The sequence below is a fragment of the Branchiostoma floridae genome, chromosome 4 (assembly GCF_000003815.2).
Source record: "Branchiostoma floridae strain S238N-H82 chromosome 4, Bfl_VNyyK, whole genome shotgun sequence".
NCBI classification, from domain to species: Eukaryota; Metazoa; Chordata; class Leptocardii; order Amphioxiformes; family Branchiostomatidae; genus Branchiostoma; species Branchiostoma floridae.
This window is the reverse complement of record NC_049982.1, coordinates 19,820,602-19,822,143: the sequence shown is the minus strand read 5'-3', so window position 1 is coordinate 19,822,143 and position 1,542 is coordinate 19,820,602. Positions and strand designations below refer to the sequence as shown.

At 40.4% G+C, this 1,542-nt stretch overlaps 1 protein-coding gene across 2 annotated transcripts in view; it reads right to left on the bottom strand.

Annotated features, from left to right (window-relative positions):
- The window catches only part of LOC118413881 (beta-1,4 N-acetylgalactosaminyltransferase 1-like), a 34,000-nt gene that overhangs the window by 29,837 nt on the left and 2,621 nt on the right, over positions 1 to 1,542 (bottom strand). For both annotated transcript variants that reach the window (XM_035817483.1, XM_035817482.1), the window contains exon 2: positions 781 to 909. In XM_035817483.1, coding sequence (XP_035673376.1) covers positions 781 to 909 — 129 coding nt within the window. The remainder of the gene's footprint in view (positions 1 to 780; positions 910 to 1,542) is intronic.

The window sequence follows — 1,542 nt, the reverse complement described above, 5'->3', positions numbered from 1 at the left end:
CATCATGTTTAGAGGGGGTGGGATTCTTCATGTTAGAGGGGGGTGGGATTCATCATGTTAAGACGGGGTGGGATTCACCATGTTAAGAGGGGGTGGGATTCACCATGTTAAGAGGGGGTGGGATTCATCATGTTAAGAGGGGGTGGGATTCATCATGTTAAGAGAGGGTGGGATTCATCATGTTAAGAGAGGGTGGGATTCATCATGTTAAGAGGGGGTGGGATTCATCATGTTAAGAGAGGGTGGGATTCATCATGTTAAGAGAGGGTGGGATTCATCATGTTAAGAGGCGGTGGGATTCATCATGTTAAGAGAGGGTGGGATTCACCATGTTAAGAAGGGGTGGGATTCACCATGTTAAGAGGGGGTGGGATTCAACATGTTTAGAGGGGGTGGGATTCACCATGTTAAGAGGGGGTGGGATTCACCATGTTAAGAGGGGGTGGGATTCACCATGATAAGAGGGGGTGGGATTCACCATGTTAAGAGGGGGTGGAATACATGGAGTAGCATGAACCACACCACCCACGGGGAACCCGTATGTGTAGTTTGAAGAAAATGTCTAAGTGTGACTACACAAGCCGATGCCTCTCCAATTTTAGAGCCCAATTATACTTTTATTGGTGCCGTTGTAATTCATTACACCGTAAGTGTGTTCTGGTTCAGCATAAATGAAAGTGAAATTAGCAAACAGGCACACTGCTGGCAAATTAACCATCATGACTTTCTTAGATTAGAAACTGGTTAAGCAAGATTAATTGTTGTAAAGTCATTATCAACCTGCGTTTAAATTTTTGAAGTTCTGCTTTCCGTCGATCTTTCACTTCCTTCAGCTCCTCGGGGTCAATGGCCTGAAAGTTTACTTTAAGTGTATTTCCATCCGTACAATTGCACGTCCTCGACTTGCTCCTAAAATAGAAAAAAACGCTTTATTTAACACTTGGCACTTTAAGAGGAATGCAAAGTACATGCTCATTGTTTTCCTTTAGTCTTACGTCATGCATATGCTTTTTTTATTGTGTTTATAACACTACGAATTATTTGACATTGCTTTAACCCTATTCAGACCAGGTTTCTTTGTCAATCTCAGACGGAAGGAGTGGCTTTAGCGGCCTTCCTTTAAACGACTTAACATAATGTTATATAGCCACAATTTTTAGAGAATGATGTACACATGCCATATGACATTTCATAATGATATGACTGCATTATAATACGACGTCATTGCGACGTCATTAGCAAAATTTATACATAATATATTATGAAAGATATATTTAATTACATGCAATTAAATAGCAGTGTTGTAGCAATAAAACCTAAAAAAATACATTGTTAGAACCGAAATTAACGATTTTTGACAAAATGCCTGTCAACAACCGGTTATCATGGTAACAAAAAGTTGAGACTTTCCAAACTTTGTAAAATTGTTGCCAACTGATATTTATGAAAGTCATCTCACTTTGGTGGCTCTAGATTACGTAAGCCATTTGGCGTTATGCGTCATGGAATTTGTCACAGGCCTCAAGACGCCCCCGTCGAATA